This window comes from Acomys russatus, chromosome 17 (assembly GCF_903995435.1).
Source record: "Acomys russatus chromosome 17, mAcoRus1.1, whole genome shotgun sequence".
Taxonomy (NCBI): domain Eukaryota; kingdom Metazoa; phylum Chordata; class Mammalia; order Rodentia; family Muridae; genus Acomys; species Acomys russatus.
Genome location: NC_067153.1, coordinates 46,265,275 through 46,291,820, shown reverse-complemented (window position 1 = coordinate 46,291,820; position 26,546 = coordinate 46,265,275). Strand labels below are relative to the sequence as shown.

General features: G+C 52.9%; 1 protein-coding gene across 1 annotated transcript in view; it reads right to left on the bottom strand.

Annotated features, from left to right (window-relative positions):
• The window catches only part of Mpped1 (metallophosphoesterase domain containing 1), a 65,091-nt gene extending 58,343 nt beyond the window's left edge, over positions 1–6,748 (bottom strand). Inside the window, exon 1 of the mRNA XM_051160114.1 lies at positions 6,482–6,748. Coding sequence (XP_051016071.1) covers positions 6,482–6,705 — 224 coding nt within the window. The 5' untranslated portion in view covers positions 6,706–6,748. The remainder of the gene's footprint in view (positions 1–6,481) is intronic.
• Positions 6,749–26,546: the final 19,798 nt, after the last annotated feature.

Genomic DNA, 26,546 nt, shown 5'->3' with positions numbered 1-26,546 from the left:
TTTTTTTTTTTTTTTTTTTTTTTTTTTTTTCAACCTCTCAAAACCATCTCTCACCCCTGGGGGGCACTATTGCCCCGCTGATGCTGTGTGGCCTGAAATCCCTGGTCCATTCAAGAAAACTGGCCCTGAGTTCAGCACTCAGCAGGGCTACAAGATGCAGAAGGCCCATGTCCCAGGAGAACAGAAGGGGAGGGGAGGCCCCAAAAGACAAGTGACAGCTTCCCCAAACCTAAGGCAGTGTGGTCATTTTGATCCAAGATTGGGATTCTGTAAGACAATACCTCTGCAGTCAGAAAACCAGGTCCCTGAGCTCAGCTCTGCCGCTGTCACTTAGACACAAGGAGAACCCATGGCCTGGATTGTTCCTCCCTGTACAAGAACGTGCCAGAAATGAACTGAACATAGCATAAGCTACATCCCCGTTCCCAGGATCCCTCGCAGCCGGCTAAGGGCTCCGCCATAGCCGCCCCCCCCCCACGAGTCCTGTGTTCTTCGCAGAGCATACCGCATCTGCAACTAAATGACTTCACCAGGCTCACAACGCTTAAAAACAACACAGTGACATTTCAACAAGCAGCCTTCTCCAAACGAGTACGCCGCCGCTGGAGGAGTCGTGTTTAAATCTAATTATGCGTCAAACCAAAAGCAGTACCGTATCAGTTACATAAATACTTTTAAAGACATCTTTCTAATTATCCTTTTTTTTTCCAGACAATATACTTCGAAGAAATTTAATTAACACCTTATGAGAGACATGGGTTCAGCATGCTAATGTGCACGGTACATCCTCACGCTGGATCTGCAGCAGGTGGAATCACCACACCAGCCTCTCCCTTCCCTCAGGTACCACAGGAGGAAGCACCCTTGGCCCCCTTTGGGGGTTGTTAAGCCTAGACAGAGCCCCAGCAGCTTGGAGCTAGGCTAGCTGGAAAAACAGAGAAATTTTCCAAATGAGTCCAGGGATGGGCGGCCAGGAAAGTACGTCTCCTCTCTCTCTCTCTCTATCCACCCATTCTGTATTTAATTAGCACACGTCCTAAGGACCTAAGAGGAGCCAGCTTCTGAGCCCAGAAGGATGAGCATGCTAGGATCCTGCCCACCAGGAGCCCACAGATCACAGGCAGCTACAGACTTGAGTAGACTGTGACCCTGCAGTCCCAGGTTGTGATGGGGCAACAGAAGGGCTGAGGACCAGAGAAAGCCATCTACTGCTCTGGGTTCCTGGAAGCTTCCAGAAGGAGGCAGTGTGTAAACAGATCTGCAAAGCAAATCTTCATGTAACTTTCACCTTTTCTATGTCCCAGTACCTTCTCTCCAAGGCAGTCTAACAGGCTGAGGGCTGGGGACCGTTCCCATCTGTGCTCTGCCCACCCTGACAGTGCTGACTGCACCACAGACAGGCAACCAGTGCTAGACTACCAGTGGACACAGGAACTCAGGGAAACCAAATAAACCCATGTGTTCTCCCATGCATTAAACACACGCGTGTGCACACACACACAAACACACACACCATACAACATGCACACACAACACAACACATACCACACACAATTACAGACACACACAGCACACAACATATACACACAACACACCAAACACATACACACAAACACACACAGCACACAACATGCACACACAACAGAGACAACATACACAACACATACCACACACACCACACACACACAAATACACACAGACACATACACACATCACACACATACACACATCACACACATTTACACATCACACACATACATAAACACACACTTTATAGATGCCATAAAGTTACAAGACCAAGTCAAAAGAGCAAGAGAAAGGAAGAGAGGAGAAGCTTCGAGTATGGTGGGACCCAGCATTCTCTCCCTAAGAGGCGACCTGGCCACCAGGCAGCTGACGGCTGTCATCAACAGGGCGGCTATGGGAGCCTGCGCTCTTTAATTAACTTTACCTTATTTCCCTGCACCCTGAGGCTCCTGAACACAGTGAAGACAGAGCCTGGAGATCCCCAGAGAGCGAGCTAAAGCCTCCTCTTCCCAGCTCAGCTCTGTGGCAAAGCTGTTTGCCCAACCTTGCAAAGAAAGAGAGCAAGCTCCATTCCCAGTGTCTGGGAGCTCAGAACAGACTAAGCAACGTCCCCGAATTAGCTTTCTTCCCTTTCCTCGTAACCCTCTGCCCAGTATCATGCTGGTGTCTCCATTTTACAGGTGACAAAACTGAGGCTTTGGAAAAGGCTGTTTCACCCACAGTCTGCTATGGAAGCTGGCTTCAGGGGGGTATGGAGGTCACTCAGTAGGTAAAGTGCCTTCAGCTCTGTTTCCAAAAGCCATCCTGGACAGTACTGTGTCTGTATCAAACACTCACACAGGCCTCATGAGAGATGTGCTGTGCCTCAGTTGCCCCAGAGAAACAGGGTGCTGTGAAGTCTGAGGTTCCCATAATGCAGGCAGCGGTAGGACTGGGCATCAGCCACGTTTGCAAATTCTGCAAATGAGGAGGCTGAGGCCTGGGATGAGCAGTGAGTGGTCAGTTCATACCACACAACTGCCCTGACCTGTCTGGTGCCCTGCCCAAAAAAAAGGGCAGGTTCCAAGGCGACCTGGCCACCTGCCCACACACACACACACACACACCTGGGCCTGTACTTCCTGCTGCCTCCCGGCCTTTAGCTAGCTGGTCATCCTGGCTGGGATGGGCCACTCTGCTTCCCTCGCACGCTGCAGCACCTCTGAGCTCCAGACCCTCTTCCTGACCACACCTCTCCTCCATCATCTTTCTTTGTATTTGCTGTACAAGGAGGGGGCAGGGGTGCCTGGGAACCAAGCTCACCCACCAAAGAGCCTCCGCAGCTGGGGCAGAGCCAGGAGATTTGTGATCAGTAAGCTTCGCGGAAGGTTTCCCGAAAGAGTGACGCTTGAAGGATGTCTACAGCGCTTGCAGGGTCGAGAAGCCTATACAAAGATCCAAGGCTGGGGCTGCAGAGATGGCTCAGTCAGGAAAACATCTGCCTCAGAAGCAGAAGGGCCTGAGTTCCATCCCTAGAACCCAAGGGCAAACTGGACAGAGTGCATGCCTGTAATCCCAGCGCTGGGAAGATGGAGGCAGGATGGACTCGGCCTGAGCGGCAAAATCCAGGTGTCCAAAATCAAGGTGCACAGCTTCTGAGGATGCATACCTGAGGTGGACCTCTGGCCTCCATGTATACACACACACACACACACACACATGTATACACATAGACAGACATTCGTGTGCACACACGTGTACATATCTTCACGATCACACACATGTGCACACAAGCGTACACGTACACACACACATACCACATGCACACACACACATGCATGCACACAAGTACAAACACACACAAGACCTGGGGCAGAACAAAGGATGGAAGGTTCGGGAAACCAGAAGCAGCTGCCGTGCCCGTTGCCCAGGCATCCTCTCCTCCTGCTTTGCCCCTGGCCCAGCTCCAGGCTGAGCCCCATCCTTCAGCTAGTGAACAGGCCACGCCCAGTGCAGAGGATGGGTATCCTGGCTCTATATGCTCCCTCTGAGCCTCGGTTTCTCCCTTTGCAGAGAGAGCACCAGGCGTCAACCCCATCAAGTGCCAGGGACCAGGGAGAGAAGGTTCCTCCCAGCCTAGCTCTCCCTCTCACTCCTCTCCCTCCCCTCCCCAGCACCTAGCACTGCCTGGGGGGCCCAGAGGGCATTCAAAGGGTCAGTCCATGTCCCTGGTGACCCTAAAAGGGCAGAAGGAAGAGCTCCCTGCTTAACACCAAGTGTCTCCACCCCAGACACCTTCATGGCAGACTCCAGTAACCCTGTCTCTCTCTCTCTCTCTCTCTCTCTCTCTCTCTCTCTCTCTCTCTCTCTCTCTCTCTCTCTCTCTCTCTCTCTCTTTCACTGCCCACTGCCACACCTGCATGCCAGGGGTCCTGATGCCTAGAGCGCTCTCCTGAGAACCCACAACTAGAGGCCTCAGTTCCAGACAGTCATCACTCAGGCAATGACAGACTAGTTACCAGCGGGGTCTCAGGGGCAGCTGAGCAAATCGCACAGCTCAATCAGAGGCTACGTTGAACTGTCACTGTTATTATTAAACATAAATTATAGATTTATTAAGTAGGACCCCCCACAGCTCCCTCACCCCCAGAGACAAAGCCCATGGCAGTGATAAATCACTAGGCAGGGCAACAGTGTCCACCCCGCACACCTCTCCCCGAGGCAGAGTGGCCGCTTGCCAAGGAAATCCCCAACAGCCTGAGGACCTCCTATCTGGAGTCTGAATGGAAGGGACCGGAGGCAGTGGTCCCAGAGCCCTGTGCCCTCCCAGACTTCATCCTGAAAAAAACACAATGTTAAATTCCAAAGTTCTCTTTGTGCTCCTCCCCAAGCCCTGCCCATGCCTCTGTGGGCCACTCCAGCCCTGCCCCGTTGCTCACGGAAGCTAGGACCTTCACTGCCATAGAGCAGCCCAAGGGGGGGGGGGGTGGAGACCAGGAGAGACACCAGCTAGCCAACAGGGAAGTCACCATGTTTTTTCTCCATGGCTTTTACTGCTATGAGTGTCACACACTGACGTGCTGCTGCATCTCAGCTGATGCCTGAAACACAAGCCCAGTGAGGGCAGGCACCTGTCCCTGACCACTTCAAGCACTGAGCTCCACACCCAAGCCTAAGTCGTGCTAATATAATCAACACCAGCCACTCACATGACTCCACTACACGGAGACATCTCTATTGCAGCCACTGTAATCTGCCCTTTTCCATGGTTGAAACTGAGGCATCAAGAGGCATGAGCCTCGCCCAGGTAGGCCAACCCAGGACCTGTTTCTAAACAACAAACTGCCTAATTGTTTCCAAGGAAGCTGATGGAATGGACAAAGGAAGGGCAGGCGGGCGGGAGGACTGGCCTTCACTGCTCCCTCGTCAAAAGAAACAGTCACCCTTTCTCACTGACTCACTCAGTGCCCTTCCCAGGACACAGTCTGGCCCCAGAGCCTGTAGCCAGCCTCTCCTACACAGGTCCCTCACACATTCCCATTGGTCAAGATCCTGTCCAGTATCAGGGACCTCAGTATCAATATCCTCAATCCCACCAAAAAAAAAAAAAAAAAAAAAAAATCTAAGCAGATTGAGACAGGCCTCTACCTGTAGCACCCCCACCAGGCTGTGCCAGGTCCCTAAGACCAAGAAACCAAGAAGAGATGTGCCCTCAACAGGGCATTCAGGCTGCACAAATCCTTCAGTCTGGTTCCCAAATTTAATATATATAAAGGAGGCGGTGCTCAGATAGAAATCCACCAAAAACTATACCTTCTGACCACCTGGAATGAAGCCTCTACTGGAGCAACAGAAAAATAGGCATTCCTACACTGGAAACCCCACCTGTTCCAGACCACACAACTGCCACAGTCAATGCCTTTCTCCCAATGATTTATCTCCCCCTAGAACGCTGTTCAACAGAACCTGGGGTTGAAGGGAGCCACACAGGAAGGAGTGGCCACTCACCACACTGGAACCCCATCACTCTGCTGGGATTTGAAGGACTCACACATTCATAGCACCTTCTCCCTGAGTGACAGCTGCTGGAATCGCATGAACCTGCTCACTCCTTAGAAGTAGGGCTCCTGCCCTGAAGGTTGGGGTCTATAGCCCCAGGGATAACCTAACATTCTAGCAACTTCACAGCACTGGGTCACCCTGGCCATAGCTGCTACCTCCTTGCTCTGTCACTAGGGAGCCATCAGTCTCTCTCCTCTGTGCTGGAGGATCAAAGAGACTCTGACCCAGAGCAAGAAAGCACCTGAGACACTAAGCAGGTACAAGAAACTGAGAGGAGGTGGTACTGAACCCCCAGCCCTCCGCCCCTTAGAACTCTTTAGGAGCATGGGGCCAAACAAAGGGAGAGAAGACAGCTAGCCCAGGACGGAATCCTAACGCACTCTTGGGCCTACAGGAAGACCCCCTCACTTTCTATGACTCAATCTCCCTGTTATAGTGAGTCAGACCAGGAGTCAAGAACCACACCCCCAGGTCACAGCTGAAACTCAGCCCTTAGACATCCCTACCCACCCCTATCCCACCCTACCACCTCAGTCTGCCCCACCCACCCCAAGCCCAACCTCCCAACCCCACCCCACCCACCCCTACCCCAACAAGCGAACCAAGGGTTTCACAACATCTGGTTTCACTGTCTAATCTTAGATCCTTCAGCACAATTATCTCATTGTCAAACACCTCTGGAAGCATTCACCAAGCCCAATAAAACAGGACAAAGGGCCAACGTGGGTCCCTGAGGCCACCAGTCTGAGGTTTCTCTCAGGTCCCTCCCAACTTCATTCAGCCCAGGTGGTCCTTCGCAGAAAAAGGTTTGGGTCCACAAGCCTCCGCCCGGAGGGTGTGTTTGCCGGTGTACCAGAAGCCAGGAGGCACCCACGTTCTTGTACCCACCCGGTCCCTGGGCATCTGCACTTACATCTGCACGTGCGGTGGCTGGAAGCGGCCCTGGTTGATATTGTAGAAGGTGAAGGCCTGGGTGGGGTTGGAGCTGTACTCGTCCACCTCAATGATGAGTCGGCCATGTTGGTGTCGCCGCGCGGCCATCACATGTGACTGAGAGAACGCCATGCCCAGGCCACAGGGGAGCAAGGCCAGGGCCTCAGCCTTCAGGATGCCAGCATCCCACCTAGGGCGCCACATGGACCTCTGTGGGCCGCCCGGGCATCTCCCACCACCACCACTGCTGCCACCACCACTACCGCCACCACTGCCGGGTCCCCAGCCAGACCTGCGAACAGACTGAAGAGACGAAGCAGAACCATGCGGCAGTTAATCTGTTTGGGATTTGTTTTATTTAATGTCAGATGAAGATTTAGAAAGAAGGCGAGGGTGGGGGGATGAGAGGGGGAAGGAAAACACAGTCGCACACAGCTCAAAAACTCATTACAAATCTTTCCAACTCAGCAGTTTGATGAATATACTTTGGTAAAAAAAAAAAGAAGAGAGAAGGGAGGGAGGGGATCATGAGGGGAAAAAGAAAAAAAAAAAGCCCACGATGCCATGAACGGATGCATGCATGGACCAACATGTTTAAATACTTCAGACTTTTTTCCCCTCCAACAAGATTCTCCGAGCCTACAGAGTAGCCGAGCCCAGACAATGGCTGGTATTTTGTAAACAGGGAGGTTAAATTTTTTATTTTTCACATTTGAAGTACAGGAAGGATTCCTGACTAGCTCCACCTCCTCCCCACATAACTCCCCCCAACCCCAAAACACATCCACACATCCACAGCCACACCCCAGCAAGCCCAAGCAGGTGGGAACTACATGGGGTGAAAATTCCTCCTTCGACATAAATTTAGCCTCAAGACATCTTTCAGAGCCACCCAAAGAAGGGATTTTCCAAGCAGTGGCCACACAGTCCCCAGCTGAGGCAAGGTGGTGGGCCCTGGCGTGGGGTGTCGGGAGGAAACGTGGGGGCGTGGGGAGGATAAGGAGTTCTCCCTCCTCACACCTTGCCCTGCCCCCCAGGATCCCAGGGATCCCAGTTCCTGTCAATCCATGAACGCACTTAATCACAGTGAGAATTCCAGGTTCTTCCCCTCATTTTTCTTTCAGTGGGAAGGTGTGAATTTAAGTGGACTACAACTGTCCTGCGGCAGATTCCCAGCCAGCTGTGTGGAGCCTGGAGGTGCAGACCGGGGCAGTGAGACGCATTCCAGCCTGGTGGGCTTATGCCTGATTATTGTCAGCCCGGTTCCCTCACCCCTATTCATAGGAATTTTTTTAACTGTGTGAGCAGGCCGTGTCTTGAAGGGTTTTTTGTTTGGTTTGGTTTGGTTAGTGGTGGTGATTGTTTGTTTGGGGGTTTTTTGTTGTTGTTGTTGTTGCCCTACTGTTCTCAGGGTTGTACTTTTTAAGATCCCTCTGACAGCCCCATTTGTGCTGTATTTAACCAAGGAGAAAATGACGTATTTTAAACGATTCCTGGACACTTGGATCCCAAGCACATTAAAGGAAGCGAAATCTCCCCCTTGCTTTGTGCTCGGAAAGGGAATCGACACACTCTGAAAACAAATTAGATTATGAAAATGACAAAAATTAGAGACTGGAGAACATTTTAATTACGTGCAAGGAGAAACGGGTTATTAATTCTTAAAAAAATATTCTCAATCATCGCCATACAAGGTAAAATAAAATAGCAATAATCTCATCTCCTCTCAAAATATAGAGAGAATGGGACAATCCTGCCAGGCAAGGTAGCGTACATCTGTAGTCTCAGGAAGCTGAGGCAGGAGGATTGCTGTGAGTTTCAAAACTCATCTCAAAAAGAGGTGGAGGGGATAGGAGATCTAGCTAGAAAGACATCTGTAAGGCTAGCACTTGGGAGGAAGTGGGAGACAGGTGGTTAGCAGTTCAAGATCATGATCCCCTACACAGTGAGTTTGAGGCCAGCCTGGGCTACATAAGACCCTGTGGCTCAGCAGTTCTGAGCACTGGCAGCTCTTCCAGAAGACCCTGGTTCAATTCCCAGAACTCACATGGCAACCCACACCTGTCTGTAACTCCAGTTCCCAGGGCATCTGACCCCCTCACAAAAGACATACATGCAGGCAAAACACCAATGCACATAAAATTAAAAAAAAAAATTGTTTTTTAAAAGATGTTTAAAAATGAAGAAAGAAAAGAAGGAAGGAAGGAAGGAAAAATGCAAAAGTAGACTCAGAGAGTCACAGTGACAGCTGAAACCCCAGCCCAAAGCATCTGCCCCCATCCTACTGTCCTGTCCAGATGGGGACAGCCATGCACCCTTCACAAGCTCTTGGACAAGACCTTCCTGCTGGGGTCCTGTGAGAAGCCTGGATAGAGTATGTGTACCTTGACTCATCCCTACATGCCACCAGCTGTGACCACAAACGAGCGTTTAAATTCCCATGGGCTGTCTGGTCACCCACAAAATGAAAGGAACAATAGTCCCAGCCTCAGAGGTGCGAAGAGTAAACAAGACTCCACCCATGTAAACTGGTTGTCACAGGGCCTGGTAGTACACAGCAAGTGCTCAATAAATGCAAGCTGCTACTATTCTCACAGTAGCCTCTCCCAGGGGCCCATCACAAAGCTTCCCAGATGTTGAAAACATGGATGGATGGATGGATGGATGGATGGATGGATGGATGGATGGATGGACAGACGGACACACTGACAGACATATGCACGGAGGATGGACAGTGTCTGGCCAGACTCCTTCCCCAGCACCCAGTGCAGGCCTAGCAGAGGATGGGTGTCTGAGATCAGCCCAAGTCTGAGAGGCTCAGTCCCCTTCCCTCCCTTGCTAGGCCCATTCCATCAGCCCATTAGGGTGTTGGCCACACCGGGCCAAGCTTGGATAAAGGGGAGTCCAGGGACACACACACACACACACACACACACACACACACACACACACACACAGACAGACACACACACTGCCCCTCAGGAAAAGCCACCTGACAGCCCAAGATTCCGAGGGAAGAGGCAGGTAGGGAGTCCCAGGGTGCCAACCTTACAATGCTACACTGCACTTCACATAAAGGGGACTCACCGCAGGCCCTGCCTAGACAAACCAGGGAAGCCGGGACCGCAGTACCTCCTCCTGAGCTTCCATTTCGTGTTTATGGGGCCGCTGCTGCAGCCGCCAGTGCACCCGCATTCAGCTCCGCAGTGCACGCAGTGCACAGAGGGAGAGGGCCTTCCCCAGAAATGGCTGTCAGCTGGGAGACACTCACACCTGGTTCCCCAAACAGAGTACCATGTATGCACGGTAGGGTGCGTAACTAGCTTGAGTCCCTGGCTCCCTGATCAGTGGGGTGACCTAGAACCAGTTCACAGGGCCTGGCGGGAGGGCAGTCTGCCAGGACTAGTCCAGAGGTGGGGTGAGATGCAGAGAGAAGCAAGGTGGAAGGAAGGAGGGAGGGAAGGAAGGGAAGAAAGGAAACCATTCACCTTGTTCAATAAATGCATTTCAGGTCCCACTTGTCCCTGTCCCCTATGCAAAAAAACAAATAAATAAAAAAACCAAAAAAAAAAAAAAAAAATACTGAAAACATAAAAAGGCCCCACCGCCAAGGAATAACCTGGGGTGGGATGGAGGTAAACACATACATAAATAGAAAATGTGTTTTCGGACCACAGCCTGCATCTGGAAAACAGAGCTTAGAAACAGGGTAGCGTGCAGTGCGGGTGCTGTACACTGGATGATCATGAAGGCTGCACTTACAGAAGACATCTCAGCCAGGCGATGGGGGTACGCGCCTTTAATCCCAGCACATGGGAGGCAGAGGTAGGCGGATCACTGTGAGTTTGAGGCCAACCTGGTCTACAAAGTGAGTCCAGGACAGTCAAGGCTAGCTACACAGAGAAACCCTGTCTTGAAAACAAAAAACCAAAAACAAACAAACAAACAAAAGAGATATCACCTGTTATGAGATGTGAGTGACCCAGCCATGCGCCAGCCTGGGAAAGGAGAGTAGAGGCAGAGGGGGCAGCAAGGTCAAAGGTCCTGAGGCTGAGGAGCATCTACTGGCCCTCCTGGTACTGTGCCTCTGGCTGGCTGCCAGCAGGCTCATAGGGTGAAGAGGTCGTGAGTTCAGGTGATGCTGTGCTGTGGGATGTTGGGCACTGTCACTTAATCTCTCTCTACTCCCCTAGTAGCCTCCTCTTGGTGTTACAGGAAGCAGTCTTGTGACTTCCTGTCCATAAAGCCCCAGTACAAAAGTCAAGTCTGAAGGTTCTGGGCCTGCCTGGTCCAGCACCGGTTAACACATTTTCTCTACCTAGGGACTGGCTTAAGTCTTGTCCTCTTCTAAGATGGCCTTTCTCTGGTGCCATGGTATTGGCCAGAACACTGAGGAGCAGGCCATGCTGAGACCCCACTGTTTAGGAAGCTGACCCCCAGAGTAAAGGTCCCATTGCAGCTCGCATAGCTGCACCTCGGCTTCGCCTGGACTTCTGCCGGTTTTAGAGCCTGTCACCGAAGCTACTCCACAGCAGCCTCCAAGGGTGGTTAAAACTCATCCTGTCCACTTCCTCTGGAATGCTCAACCTCCTATGAGTAGCTGCTGCCCTCCAGGAAAGCCAACAACTCTGGACACACCAGGGTGACACCCAGCCCAGCTTCCTTTCCCTCATTCCTAAGCTCCACCCTGGCTTCCCTGACAACAAGAAAACAGCGCAGATCTCCACGCACACACACTTCTCACACCACTCCGCCCCTGGGTTTGGCCATCTATTTCCTGGCCTTGGAGATGATGTTCTACCACGCCTCCCTGGACTGCATCAGAGCCTCCACCCATTGCCCCCAGAATATCCCCCATTCCAAGCTTCCACTACTTGTCCTGGTCCCGAATCCAAGACAAGTGAGAAACCAAAGTATAAAATGATGGACGATGGATGCAGGCATGCATGGGCAGATAAATGCATGGGTGGATAGATTCATGGATCATAGATGGATATATAGGTGGGTGTGTGCACAGATGCATGGATGGACAGATGGATGGATACACACATGGGTGGATGAGCGGACACATGAATGGATGTGTAAGTGTGTGGGTAGATGGATGGATGGATAGATGGATGTGTGGATGGACGGGTGATAGATGGGACAGATGCATGTGAGGCATGGACACATGCATGGATGAGCATTCAGAGCCTTTGCATCTGACAGACCACGCTTAAGAGTCACGCTCACTACTCCAGATCTTTCCTTGGGCTTTTCTTGCAAGTGTGCAGATTCTGAGTCTCTGTCACAAGACAGGGGCTCTGGCGCACAGTTGGTGCTTAGTCTGTTCAGATAAGGGAACTCCTGAGAACGCAGCAGAGATATTCAAATGACCATAAGCCCCCTGCTCTGACTGGAGTCCTAGAGGCCCCCAGAACTCTTCTCTCCTACCTTATCACTGGGCAGATCACAGATGCTCTGCCTCTTGGAACAGGTATCTGGACACCCTCAGTGCACATCCCTCGACTTTTTTTTTTTTTCCTAGCACTGCTGGACTCTGGCCAACCCAATACCTACTAGTCCTCCTCTGGAGCACTCCAGCCGTGGGACTCGAGTGACCCAGGCTTTCTAGCTGAGCTGGGGACATAGAACCTGCCTGGTACTCAAGGCCCTGGAGCCAGCAGGGGCAAAAGGTGCCCTGGGCCTCCCATGCAAGTCTGCAAAGCAGAAGAATCTGTGGCCCAGGAGAAGCCATCACCCAACTGTGAAGCTTGCTGATCTTCATGTACCAAAGACCAGAAAGGAGGGAGACCGAGAAGGGTCCCTAAACACAGAGCATCAATAGCAGAGGAGAAGCTAGATCGTCTAACAGCTGAAGTCGGAAGATGCTGGGCAGTTGGGCTGGCACTGCCTGGAGCTACATTTGTTTTGTTGCATGGTCTGAGCGCCTACCTCTACCCACATTGAGGCCTCCTGAAGTCTGTGGACCCTAGACAGTGCTGATTCCAGCCTGCTGGCCTTGTGCCATGGTCTTTAGTCTCTGCCTAGCTCTGACTGGGAAGGGGAAGTTTGCCTCAGGCCAAAATAAAAACAGCCACTTCAAAAAGCCACCAATGCATCTCTTCCAGGGACAGCTTTAAGGAACACTGAAACGTGGACAGTATTGTGGTGCAGCGTCTAGAACTCAGGAAACCATCCTTAACTGTGTGAGAAGGCATCAGTCATCCCAGGGGCAATATCTCCCAGAATGTGAGGCATATCTTCCCTTGACTACACTTGGCATGCCTTGAGTGTGAGTGGGTCAGCCGAGCACCCCAACCTCTCTAACCAGCCAGCTCAAAGTGCCAGTAATCATGCTGGGTGCTGGCTCAGAGCAAAAGCTAGATAGAGCCAGCTCTGGAAAGATGCTGTTTATTCTGGCTTTTGTTAGAATGTAGCAAATGTCACAGGAAAAACTCTGTCTCTCTGTCTCTGTCTGTCTCTGTCTCTGTCTGTCTGTCTGTCTGTCTGTCTGTCTGTCTGTCTGTCTGTCTCTCTCTCTCTCTCTCTCTCTCTCTCTCTCTCTCTCTCTCTCTCTCTCTCTCTCCCTCTCTCTCCTTCCCTGTGTGGTCACCACAGGCAAAAGCACAGCGGATAACACTAAGAACAAAAGCCCTAAGGGGTTCAAGTGATGGTACCTGAGCTCCAGCCCCGAGACCCACGTGGCAGAAGAAAAGAACTGACTCTCCCATGGGCTGTCCCTCTGACCTCCAAGCATGACATGGCGTGCACACACACACATAAACACAAAACTTAAAATGTAATAAACATGTTTTAAGTACGAAAGCATAGAGGTTCAAGTAAGATTTTTTTTTTTTGAGCCATAATCTCCACACTAGCTCAAAACTCACTTTCAGCTGTATTTCTTTTCCTTATTCTGTCTAAGCATAAAAATATAGAATTGACTGGACTGAAACTACCACAGAGGGTATAAAAAATAAATAAAATAAAATAAAACAGAAGAATTCAAAGAAAGGAAAAAGAAACAGCCCTGGGGTGGGGTGGAGTAGGCCTGGGTCTGGCCTCCCTCTGTACCCACTGTAGGTCTGGCAACGGGCATCCATGACCTGGTGGATGAGCTGACGAGCTGACTGGATGCAGAGATCCAGAGATGGAGTGAAAACGAGACCCTGCGCCCCTGAGACGATCAACCACAAGTGACTTTTTAAAGCATTTACCACTTAAAAACCTTTTAGCTGGGCCCGCGTTGAATGTACGACTACGGGATTTTCAATCCTCCTAATTCCTCAGCTGTGCTGCGCCCAGTCAGTGACGCTTCCTTTTCCAATTATGTACTTTTATTTCAGAACCATCATGAGCACTGTTTACTGGATCGTGTCTTGACTGCCACAAATAGCTGCTCACTTATTCCTTTCCCTGGAGACACCACTTCAGTGGGTTCACAAAGCTCATCTCCAAATCCAGAAAGGTCTCCATTCCCACCACACTGATGGGGACCTGAGATGTGCAGAAGCCCACACGGCGCAGGCGCAGAAACACGTCTACACGCCTGCATGCCACTTCATAAGTGATTGCAATTCTCGGGGCTTCCATATCGCCGAGCGGATTCACAATCACGCAGATAACAGCAAGAGGACCCATTTTGCTTTTCCTCCCGCAAGGTGCTCTGTGTTAGTTTACAAAACAGAACTCTTGGTGGCCAGAGCATCTGCAGGGCTGCTGCAGGAAGCTGCTCAGTAGTGGCTCCGACACAGGCACAGACATCCCACACACACAAAAGGAAGCAAAGGTTAAGTGTGTAAGAGCCAGCATTGTGTCTCATTCACACACACACACACACATATGCCCACGTGCGTGCACTCACTCATGCACGCACATCCACCAGATCACACTCAGTATTTGAGGATGTTGGGGACATACATCGCTGGGGTGGGAGCAAGGCACAGAGGTCTTGGTGGCCTGACATGGATATCTGATGTGTAAAGAAAGTGTGGCTTGGAGGCTCTTGTGGAAATCTATTAGACAGATGCCTCTGAGGAATACCAAGGTTCTGTCAGGGTTCCATGTCTTTGGGGGGTGGCTGTTTCAGAGATAAGCCCAGGTCTAATTTGTGTGTGTGTGTGTGTGTGTGTATGTGTGTCTGTGTGTGTGTGTGCCGATTTAGGAATTTGCAATTAAGAATTAAAATTCTAAAGTGTGATCAATTAGCTAATGTGCCCAAGTGGCAAACATACAAATGACAAACCCTATTCTTTACTCCCTACCGGGACAAAGCAGGAAACCAGGGGTGGGTGTGGTGGGGGAGAGCCCGATGGCCTTTTCCACAGATGCTAAGTGTCCAAAAGCACTTCTTTATGAAGGTGGGGAGCAGGCAGGGTGGCAGGAGGAAGTGCTTGCATTTCTCAGGTGCAATGCGTTGTGTGCAGCTTTTCAAGTTGCAGCTTGGTACAGGGGGGAAAAAAGCAAGAAGATGAAATGGAGGGGAAGGGAAGTGATGAACCTGTTGGAAACGGGAAGCAGTCGTCGTCGTTTTCTCCTTAAAGCGATGGAACCGAGCACAGCGATGCTCAAAGTCCCTCCGCGTGCATCAGTGCGAGGCCTCAAGGCCTCTCGGAAAGAAGCGATGAAAACGCGAAGACTGCAATAGGAAGATGATCGTTAAGGTGTCCATAGGGTGGTGGGAAGAGAACGCTACAGCAGCCTGATGGCAATCCACCCAAAAGGGGAGGGGATGGGGGTGGGGGGAGAGAAACTACATTGAATGGCCAGGTTCTGACATCGTTACTGGCCAGCTTCACGGAAGAGAAATCCACGGAAAAAACCGTTAACACCTCAAGTCACTACTTGAGTTCTGAACAAACATATAATCTTGATTCGTTAAGTGTGCTTTTTTTGTTGTTTTGTTTTGTTGTCTTCTTGATGAAATCTGGATTGCCCCATAAGTGTTGAAAATAGAAACAGAGGATAATTAAGCCTTCTTTCATTAGGGGGAAAAAAAACTGAAATAGAGGAAACCATTTGTGTCAGCGGCTTACTGGCCAGCTGGATCATCGGGAGTGCCACGGTGAGCCGAATGAATCTGAAATGTTTCTGCCTGGTGCCACCTCCAAAGAGGGGCTTGCTCTCTGGTGACTCCTTTTTTTTTTTTTTTTTTTTTTTTTTTTTTTTTTTTTTTTTCCCCTCTTATCCTGAGAGATGCTTTGCCTTCTCATTTCCTGGTCTGCTCCTCAGCCTCAACCCCAAACAACATCAGTGGCAATCTCTGGACGATGCTAGCAGGTGACACGGTGACACACCAGGCACCAGGCTGCAGGAGATGGCTTTTGCCATACCCAGCACAGCCCATACCATATGATCCTTACTTCAGAAGGTGCCACCTCTGCCAGCCTTTCTCCCTGGACCCTGGGTGTGAGATGTATCCAGCTTCAGAGGGTACAGCATTGGGGCAGAAAGGAGACCCCATAAGCAAGCTTGGACCAGTATATGCCTGAGAACCTATTTCTAGGCCTCAAGTCCCGAGGAGCCAGGGCCCCAGGCCCTTTCTCATCTGAGGTGCAGACAAAGATTGAATGGAAAGACCTATAAGAAACAGGAGCGAGTGTACTGAAGGGCAGCCACATGCAAAGACACCTCTTTTTTTTGTTCTGTCGAGGGAGGGTTAGTGGGAGAGACTGTCATGTTATCACTTCAAGGATTTTGACAGACAGTTCCGGGATAAGGGAGAAACTCCACCCTTAACTGCAGCTCTGGGGACTTGAAAGGTATGCACTAACCTCCGCTAATTGCATGTTTTTCGGCGTGTCATATTTACATGTTGGAAGTCTTGCCTGGCCCATTCATTTCCTCTGCCCCAGTATTCATGATCACTCACAGGCCTGAGGTTGGAAGAGTAAAAAGCGTTTGGAGAGATGAAAAGCTGACCACATTCTGCCAATGACATCCTTCTTTCCTGTCCCCCTATACACACACACGCACACACACACACACACACACACACACACCCTCCGTGTGTTCCTTCGGTGAAATCTAGCCTCCATCCCTAATGCTTCAGGCAGTGGAGGAAGCTGTGTCCCTGTGCGTGGTGAACAGACACCCGGCTGCCACTGCCTGGGTGGGAGGAAGCAAGTTCAAGCGAGAATAAATGAACTCACTTTGGACCGATGAAGATTTAGCAGCCCCGTGGGTGGACCGGATAGCTTTACAAAGCCGCTCTGCTTGAGTGCAGTTCCATGGGTCTCACGGTGCCTTCCAGATGCAACCCGGACCCTTCCAGAAATGCTCCCAATTACCATCTCCTACCTACGCCTAGACCTGGTCCAGTGGTCCCTAAATTTGGAGCATCAGTCTGGGTGACTGTGAATGGATCACTCGCTTGCATCTCAGACGCATCACCCCACGCACTGGACTCAGAGCCTACCCTCATCAACGTGAAGGAATTTAATTCACTCTCCGGCTCTTCCCGATTTCCTCAGGCTGAGAAGTAAACCGGGAAGCAACCCTCCTCAGACCCATTCCCGAACACACGATTAGATGTTCAAGACTAAACATTGTCTTTTGAGCAGCCATCAGCCAATTAACACCGTTCCAACTCCGGGGAAACTGGAAGAGACGCAACCATTTCACTGAAATCCATCTTGAGTAAAAGGAGGTTTTATAAGTATTGAGGGGCTGCCACTTGGAAAGCCAATTTGCGGGGAGACGGGCGGTGCACAGATACATGCGCCCACAGAGCAGTCGCCTGCAGCCTGCACCTTTCTCCAGATGCCTTCCTGTTACCACTGGCTCCAAAGCCTGGTGCTCTCCTCTGCCTCGATACCCTCCCCGAGATGCTCTCCTAATGCCTTGGATTCTAACTGAGATGGAGCAATCACCCCAAAGCCTGTCCAGTGCCCCCTTACCCTCAGGGGGATTTTTAGTCATGTGCCAAATACTAGTGAAGTTATTTTAATTTTCCTTTAGCCAAGGCCACTTGGGGTGTTAACATGGTTACTGCCTTCGAGAACACCCCCCCCCCACCCCGCGAATGTAGCTGATCCCTGCTAGCAAGTGTGCCACCACCATTCATACCCGGCAAGAAGCCCAACCATTCAACGGTGCCTCACTTTTGTTCCCTGGGTTTAATTTTATAATTGTTAACAGTTCGTTCTCCTCCCAGCCATTCAGGGGAAAGAGGGAAATGGGGTGGGGGTGGGGGTTCAATTCTGAAAAGATGCTGGGGCAGAGAGGACAGCACAGTAGTGATGAGGAGACAACCCTGCCCAGCTAGCTGGATGGGGATGGCATCCCGCTCCAATTTGTTGGGTCCTGACCCCAAGGAACCACTGAGTCTGGGCCCAGAAGGTAGGGGAGCAGATGGAGGGTGAGGGGGTCTTCAACCCCCTAAGACTGGCCTCCTAGGCTCTTTCACACAACAGCTCTCCTCTGCCCCTGCCTGAACCCAGGGAATTCTCCATACTGTAGCATGTCCCAAAATAAACACACAAGAAGCAGAATGGCTTTCAGCTCGGGCAGTCCATGAAATACTGTCCGAAAGGATTGGGTGCTGTCTGGTTAGTCACTGAAACGCACGACTGTGCACAGCAGCAAGCAGTAAGTGTGTTGAATGAGTGAAAGAAGGATGATGGATGGACTGATGGATGGATGGATGGATGAATGGGTTGACGACACATGGATGTTAATGAAGTTCCCAGCAATACCCAGCAAAAGTAGCCACTTGCCCAGCATCAGTACCCCTCCTCACCCCACCTCCTCCGAGAGCGTCAGCAGAGGCTGGCAGCACACAGTAGGCTCTCCACAACAGGGGGTGGCCATTGTTGCCACCCTCATCATCACTTGCACCCCACCAGCCCTCTTCCCCTACCGGTTACTCCAACAGCAGCCAGCGGCAGCCGGCCAGCCTGGGAAAAGTTTCGCTGACCGCGCGGCCGGGCCAAGCCCCCTCCCACCCACACCGGCCCCGCGGGCTGCGCAGCGGCAGTGGCCGACCCCGGCCGCGCGCCCGGGGCAAGGCAGCGGCAGCCAAAGTAACTTTGCGGGCGCCGCGGGGGCCCCCCGGGTGCAGAGACAGGGTCCCGGCCGCGCCCCCTCCGGCCCGCCACCCGCGCCCGGCCCGCGCGCACTCCCGGCCCGGCCGGGTCCTACCTGGCCCCGGGCTCCTCTTCGGCGGCCGCGAGCAGCAGCGCGCGCGGAGGGCGGCGGGGGCCCGGCTCCCGCGAGGGCGGCGCGCAGGGGCGGGGGCCTCTGCGCCGCGCGGCCCAGACTGCGAGTGGGAGCCAGACTCCTCCTTCGCGGGGCGGGGGGCTCCCCGCGCCCCCTCCCCCGCCCGGCTCCGCGCCGCCCCAGCCCCGCGCGCCGCCGCGCCGCTCCGACCGCGCGCCCGGGCCCCGCAGGAGCGCGATCGCGGCCTCGGGCCCCTGCCCCGCGCGCCCTCCCGCCCGGGTCCCGGCCGCCCCGGCCGCGCCTGGGGCCTCGGCGCCCTCCTGGGCCCGGTGCCCGCATCCCGCCGCTCAGGGGCCGCCTGGAGCCCTCTCCACGCAGCCCCTGGCCCTGGCCGCCGAACGCCTGGAGAGGGGAGCGGGGCGGGGCGCCCTCACCTCCGGAGCCGCGCGCCGCGCTAGGCACCGGGTGCAGGGGCGTGCGTGGCTCCTTTCAGGTACCCAGGCAGCCGCTTCGCTGCCAGGACCCCAACCTGGGGCCACGGGAGAGCTCTGTCCCTGGAGAGACGCGGACACCTCCCACCTCCTTCAACTAGATCAGGCCTGGGTCCTCCCACGGAGCCCCTTCTGACTCCTGGTCTCCCACTCTGCGGCCTCCTGGGTGGCCCGCAGTGGCCTCACCTAAAAATCCAGAGCTGGCAGGTAAGCCTGTCAGGGAGGCAGAAGACCCAGCACTAGGTTACTGAGAGGCCCTTGCCCCAAGAGACAGCGAGGAGGAGATTTGGAGGTCTCTCCAGCTGGAAGTTTGAGAGGCTGAAGACCTCCCCCCTCCTTCCCAGACCAGGATGAAGAGGGAGTCCACAGGGCCTAGGGTGGTCAGGAGACACTTTGGCCTGGGCCTCCTGCGACAGTGGAAGTTAGATGGGGCGGGGGGGGCATTCAATACCCCTTATCCAATGTTTGTGAATCCTACTTTCTCACCACAGAACCTTGTGTCTCTCAGAGGATTACAGTCAGATGCCCCCAAGGACAACTCTGTGGGCACTTGAGGCCTGGGCTCCTCTGAAGAAGGGAGAGGGACAGTGACACACGTGGGAAGAGGGGACAGCCACCTACGGTGGCTTCCTGGAAGTGGAGATGCTACAGCAGATAAGATTATGCCCTGCATGGGCGGGGGGGGGGGGGGGGGGGCGCGGAAAGCCTGGGTCGGGGAACAAAAAAGCCTGGCCAGGGTAGGATGGTGAGGCTCTGTGGAGTTAGAAGAAAAGGAAAGAGAGATGAGGTGAGCTTCGTGGGCACTTGCTAAAACCATGGAGTTCATATCCGGTGCTGGGGAGCCATTGAAGGTTCTGTCCAGGGCTTTACCATGGCCACGCTTATGTTTTGAGAGAGCTCACTCTGGCTTCCCAGAGACACTAGGAGGGAGGAACTGATGATGCAGAGGTCCTTTGCAGTGGGACCCCATTTCTCTCTCCTACACTCTGCAACTCACCCCGGAGTCCAGTCCCTCCTAAGTCTGCAACACCACTTTGTGCCTCAGAGAACTGCAAGGTGGTTGCTCACAGCAGACTCTACCCGCTGCCTGCCAAGAACAAGGCTGGGGCTGGGCATGACCCTTAGGAGGACAAGAGCAGACACACTGGACATTCTGGTGACCATCGTCCTCCAAAGGCTGGATTCTACCAGAGCTCGGCTCCCAGAATACCATTTCTTCCTGTATGCCTGGCACTCAGCATGTCATTTAGAACCAAGTGTGATCTGCCCCCCTCAGACCGAGGCATTGAGCTTGAACACACCCTGCCTTAGGTCACCCCCACTCCTCTCCTGGTCCGGATTGTACCCCAGAAGTTAGGCCCCAGAAACTGATGCTTCACCCACAGGGCCTACAGCACATGAAATATCAGTGACTGTCTCTAAAAGATGAAGGGCTGGGAGTGTGGGGTAGGCAGGACAGACCTGCTCCCAAGTGAGCAGCCCATCTGCGCAGACAGCAGACATTCTGGGTAATGAGAAATTTACTACCACAGTGGTCTTGTTCGTAGAGACTGATAATAACAGCACCTGTTTCCCACTGGTGAGCCAGCCAGGGAGGCCCCTTCTGATGTGAAGCGTGCCCTAGGTGCCTACTGTGTGCTGGAAGCCCAGGAAGAGGAAACGAAGGTAGACTCTCTGGCCTGCTTAGCTGCCTCCAGTCTCTTCCTGCTAGCCCAGGTCTGAATGGATCCTGACACAGCCCCTCCCCCCCACTGCCCGGGAAAGGGTCTTCACCCAGGCTTCATCTAAGACTTCCATGCTGAGAGGCCAAGAAGTTAAGAGCACGCTTACCCATGGACCCCAGGGCCTGCTCTCACCCAAATTCACTGTACAGTGACTGCTCCCCCAAACTCCTGAAGCATGCCTTGAACACAAGTTCAGGGTCTTGTGACTCTGTCCCTTAAGGCTGTGACTCAAAACGTTGATCTCTCCGTTCAGTATGGTGGAGCAACGGCCTCTGTCTCGCTGTCTCAGTCGCAGGGTCGCAGTTTCACATACCAGGTGTGGGGGATCTAAATTCTGAGTTCAGGCTTTCGCTAACTTGTCTGGGACCTTGGGCGTTCTGATGCTTCGCTTAAAAAAAAAAAATCTCCATTTTCTCATCGTTTAGAGAAAGGGCTACGACAGAAAACTAGACAAGGTAGGGGAAAGACCTTGGGAGCTCCCTGTGTCTGTCTCTAGACGGAATTTCGAGGCGAGCTGGCGAGATGTCTCAGCTGGGAAAGGGGATGGCTGCTAAATTCAGGGACCCACCTGGTGAGCAGGAGAGAACTGATTCCCACAAGTCATCACATGTGCACTGCAGGCACGAATAAATAAATAAATAAACAAATAAATGTAGGTAGGTAGGTTTCCATTGAAGTCACACGAGCCCCTTCAGTGCCACCGTACTAACCTCATGTGACCCATGAAAAGCTGGGTGAGAACCAGATGGAGGTATTTCTGGGCAGGAAGGAGGCCACCCTTGTCAGCTTAAGATGTCACATCCAGTGGCTCCCAAGGAGATGGGGTCCTGGCCACTGGTGCCTTTGGAGTCACCGCTTCCCAGTCACCGCTGGCTGGCTTTGCATGTTGGTACTCCTAGTCTCGGCCCCTCCGTGATGTCTGAGTCCTTCGTGGCTGTTAAGGAACTTTCCCAGCTGTCTTCTAGCTGGTTTTTTTCCCCAACAGTCTGGCATGGATCCCAGCAAGAGGCAGCCTCCCCGACAAAGGGGAAGAAAACTCAGTTGATGGATTTAAAAAAAAAAAAAAAAATCACAGGACAGGGGACTGCTCCAAAGGTTTCAAAACCTGCCCAACTAGTATAAAGTTGGGGCTTGAGGCCAACCTTCACACTACAGTCGCCTACTGTCCCTCCTGCTCAGTTCTGCAGTCTGGTGCCAGGCAACTCCTTCCAGCACATTTAAAGGTCCCACCATCCCAGTCAAGCTCTGTGGGGCTCAGCTGAGCTGTCCAGGGTCCTGGCCAGGTCCAGCCTTGCCCCAAAGGCTTCTCTGATCTGCTGTACACACACACACACACACCTACCTCCTGGAGATCAAAATGAAACCAGAAGCTGTGAAGCTGGGCAAGTCCCTACCACACTTCAACTCCCAAAGCCATTTCACGGAGAAGGCCAGGACTCATGATCAACCATAGTCACAACCTTGGGACCTGGCAAAGACACGGAACGAGAGAGACAGCGGCACCGTGCTGCCATTGAAGGACACACCTTGGATAGTGTGGCGCTTTGGAACTAAGTGACTGCCACTCCCTGTTGGCCGGTGAGGGACACTGGCTGCAGAAGCACATGAAGGCACAGAAGAGGCCTGCAGAATGTCCAGTGCCACATGCTGAGGAAAGGGCGCAGAAAGAGGGGGGAGAGCTAACAGGGCTGAGGGATGGCAATGAGGTGATCCTGAGTGGAGTAGCTCTTGGGTCAGTCTTTCCAGAGAAAAGGCACAAGGGGTCCAATTATCCCAGGGCTGCTCTAGGAGAAGGCTGTGAGCACTCACAGGCTCCGACAGGAGAGCAAATTATCCCCAGTCACACGTGGCTTCTGTGCCTCATGTGGCCCCACTGACTCTGGAAAAATTATCTTTTCCTTCTTTCTAGAAGATGCTGAGCCAGAGGAGAGGCATATGGCAGCCTGTGGGCCCCATAGTGCCCCAGCTCTAGTCACTACTTCCTTCCACCCCTTGCTTAGTCAATGGGGTAAGTGACAGGACTGAAGCGGGAACGGGGTGGGGGAGGGGGAACGGGGGCACACAGGTCAAGTGGTCACACTGAAGTGCCTGGTGTTAGACATCTTTGTCCTTGTGTCACAGCCCTGTCCCCCAACCTTTTTCATTCCTTGCCTCCTGATCACCTGCATACTATACATTAGTGAGGACACACAGAGAGAGAGAGAGAGACACACACACACAGACACACACACACACACACACACACACACACACACACACACAGAGAGACATACACACAGGACCCCAATATCCTCCATCATTTTCAAGACTAAATCCTATATGAAGGATAGATGGTTTAGGCCATTGAACCCTCCTGAGCTTCTGGAAGACTGCATCCACTCTGTCTGAGCCTGTGAGCCTTCAGTGGGATTGAGAGCCAAGAGGGCAGCTGGGCAGGCCTGGCATCCAGGAGTGCCAGCCACCAGTAATACCTTGGAGCCAGTCCCAGCCCACACAGCCCTGCCCCACCCTCTCCTGACAGAAGTCCCTTCCCATCATCATTCTGGGGAAGGCAATGTAAGCAGCTGGGGACAACCCTGCCTGAGGTGTCAGACAGGCTTGGGTCTGCCTCTGGGTCCTGGGCCAAACGCTCGCTCGGCCTGTTGCCTCACCTGTAACAAGAGGCCTGCCTCATAGGCTGTGCCAACGGTGCCAGACGGGGATTCGGAACTACCTCAGGCTCTCTCTGTCTCCCTCAAACACAGAGCAGGAGAGGGCCACAAGACAGCCAGCATGAGATCCAGAATGAGAAAAGCTAATTAAGGAAGGGTCATCAAAGCTAGGAAGACACAGGAGAAGCCAGAGAAGTCTAGCAGAGCCTCTTCCCTTCTTGGGAACAACTTCCCTTCGGGAAAGGAGACTACACCCCTGGGCTCCTGCAGGGCCCACCTTCCATGGACTCTACTCTTGGTGCCTATGCCCACTCCAGACCTGAAATGCTATCCTGGGCTCTTCCTGGGCCTGTTTGTTCCCAGGCTTCTCCATCCACCCCTCACTAGCTTGGCTACACACCCTCTGTCTGTGTCTTCTCTAGTGAAAGATAATCTGCCACCAGCCTGTACCTGCCTGAGACCCTCGGTGGGTCGAACTGGCATGTGGCAGTTGTCTAGCCTGAATGTTTCTTGGCAACAGGCTTGGATCTGAATCATCAGAAAAGGGGATCGGGAGGCTCTTGCTCTCCAGCCCAAGCTGACACCCACTAAATAAATAAGGGAAACTGAGGCACAGTTAAAGAAGGAAGTGGAGGGTAGGAGCCCTCTGTTCCCAGGTGAGAAACAAATGGCTCCTGGGGCTTTCAAGGGGACAGGGCTAAAATCCACACAGATGATCCCAGTCTTACAGATAAGGACCATGAGTGAAGCCAGAGGCTTGAGTGGTAGAGTTAAATGGGGTACACAGGGACTCTCACAACCTCCCATCCCACCCCATAGTACTCCGATGTGGTGGCTCTGTGGGGAAACTGGGGAGGGGGGAGAATTGGGGGAAGGGAGTGCCCCATGGATGAGATACTTAGCTCCCCACACTCCACCCTGCATCAGCCTGTTTGTCCAGCCCACCACAGAGCAGCCCCTGAACTGGCACTGTCTCTATGGCATGCCTTGAATCCTCATCCTCTCTGATGTGCAGGGGACATACTGGCCCTGGGAGGCTGGAAATACCCAAGGCCATTTTGTGTAGTAGCCTCCAAATCCTATACTGGCACCTTCTATGGACTCCCCATGGACCACACACAAACCCTTCCCCAATCCCTTTGGTCACTCCCGGGAGTCTAGTACCCTCATCTGGTGCAGCACTCGGTGCTAGGACTACTGTATCCCCTGGCGTATAGCCCTCTGCCTCATCCTGTATCCGAGGGATGAGCCCTAACAGGGACTGCAGAGAAACCAAGTGCAGGGACCAGGGTTGTAGTGGTGTCCATGCTTGCCTAGCATGCATCAAGGCCCAGGCCCCTTCTCCTAGCACTGAAGTGAAAGAAGGAGGGAGGGAGGGAAGAGAACAGAGAAGAGGAAGAGAAAAAGAGAAACAAATAAGAACAACAGCTGCCCACATCAGACATCATTAATCGATCCATGTCATTTCTATTAAACCAAAACCAGCATCGTAATTCCTGCCCAGGGCTCCAGGCAGCCACTATATGGGGTTGACACTGGATATAAGGTCCACTTGGCCCTCTGACAAGGCCAGGGTTCTCTAGCACAATCTTACCATTCTACACCTCCCTCTGCTCTGGCTCAGCTGGATCAGACGCAAAGCTGGTCCAGAATACCAGAACACTTGGCTGGAAGGACGGTTTGACAACCTCTGGGCGCAGAGAGACACAAAGATGGCCCACTTCGGATAGACAGCAGCCGTGCACAGGCCAGACCTAAAACTCCTGCTCCCAGACCCCACCCCAGTGTCTACCACACAAGATTTTCACATTCAAGGGAGCCTAGGGGCTTATCTATCCTGTGAGGTTTCTCCAGGGACATTGCCCACGGACTTGAAGGCACTTACCTCAACTATACTCCTACTCAACACTGGGACTCATAAAGACCCAGTGACAAGCCAGGGCTCACAGTGAGGCAGGCTTCTACTCTTCCTATACTTTACATGGGGTCCCCATGGGCCACACCCATACCCTTCTTCGGTCTCCTTGGTCACTCCTGGGAGTCAAGTACCCCAATGCTTTGTTCTCCTCCCTGAACGGTCCCCCCACCATCCAGCCACCAGCCGAGATCCCACTCCCAAGAGCTACTTGCCAAGCCATCAGCAAGCCACCAGCTACCGTCATCACCCCAAGGCAGCCAGCAGGAACAGCCACAGCATCCTGGCACAGACCCACTTCTGTCCAGTCCATGGTCCAGAGCCAGCAGGGCAGACAGGCACTCAGCCCTGGGCATGTGTCTGCAGAAGGTACGTGTAGGGAAACAGCCTTGAAACTGAGTGGACACTCAGGGACTCAACAGAATTGACTTGAGATCTAGCTAAGATGCTGAAGTGAAGCCAGCAGGGGAATCCTCAGGGAATTCTGTCAGGAGGGGCAGAGTGTGCCCCTTCCCCATCCAGATGCACAGGCGCCACATTACCCAGAGAGGTTCCGCTACCAGTCACCCTAGCTGGGCACTTAGCAGCTAAGGACAAATACGGACAGGAATGGGATGTCCTTGGTTCTACCACTGTCCACTGTCTCCTGGCCTGTTCTTATACCGATGACTCTTCTTAATGACTGCTTTGATTCCTGGTGCCCCTATTCTGACGTGGACCCCCAGGAGCAGCTGAGGGCTGGGCAGGAAGACACATGACCCAGTTCCAGTGGCCTTGAAACTGTCCCACAGCTATGCCAGTAGGGCAAAGAGGAGAGACTAGCTTAGGCTCAAGGGTTGTCTTATTCAGTTCTTTTGTTTCTGAGCTTTCACCCCTTCCTCTGCTGAATGGGTTCTGATTCTTCCTGGCCAGGCTGATGAGAGGCAGGAGGAGGTTGATGGGGGTTTGGGGGGGGGCACTCCCTATCCCTTTCCAGGCCCCTCCTTCTCCATTTCCCAGTAAGACAGTGCCAAAGGCCCTTGGAAGGAGGCAGGCAGCTGAATGCCCTATCTGCAGCCCCACAGGCATTTGGCAAGGCTCCTCGCCGTCTGGCACTTTAGGGTGTGATGGTAGAACACAGTCA